The 473-nt window shown below is 60.3% G+C and overlaps 1 protein-coding gene across 1 annotated transcript in view; it reads right to left on the reverse strand.

Moving 5' to 3' along the window:
• The window catches only part of LAD1 (ladinin 1), a 9,371-nt gene extending 8,979 nt beyond the window's left edge, over window positions 1-392 (reverse strand). The window contains exon 1 of the mRNA XM_015559874.1: window positions 2-392. Within this exon, the coding sequence (XP_015415360.1) occupies window positions 2-392 (391 nt within the window). The remainder of the gene's footprint in view (window position 1) is intronic.
• Window positions 393-473: the final 81 nt, after the last annotated feature.

A 473-nucleotide genomic window follows, 5' to 3' on the forward strand; every position in this document is an offset into this window, starting at 1 on the left:
TTCAGCCGCTCCTCGGGCTGAGGCTTCTCCTGGGCCCGGGGCTGCTCCAGGGCCACAGCCCTCTTGGGGACCAGCTTTGTGTCTGAGGCCTGCGGCTTCTCAAAGATCGACGCTTTCTCGGACACCCGTCCCCGCTCCGAGCCTGCCGCCTTCGCTGACAGGGGCTGCTTCTCGGGGACGCCGGCTCTCGCTGGACTCGGTCTTTTCTCCCACACGTCCATCTTCTCCAGCACCGACTTCCTCTCGGAGACAGGCGTTCCCTCGGAGCTCGGCCTCTTCTCCGGGCCGGAGGGCTTCTTCTCGGAGCCCGGGGGCTTCTCCGGGACCCCCCTCGGCCGGCCCCCTGGCTCTCGGTCAATAATTGACCAAGCAGAAAATGCAGGTATACCCATGGATAACTTTTCTATAGTAGACCCTTGGGTCATGCTTATCTCAAAATATCATGTTAGGCAGTGATAGGATGTATATTAGTT

Source organism: Myotis davidii, unplaced genomic scaffold, assembly GCF_000327345.1.
Source record: "Myotis davidii unplaced genomic scaffold, ASM32734v1 scaffold1915, whole genome shotgun sequence".
Lineage (NCBI taxonomy): Eukaryota > Metazoa > Chordata > Mammalia > Chiroptera > Vespertilionidae > Myotis > Myotis davidii.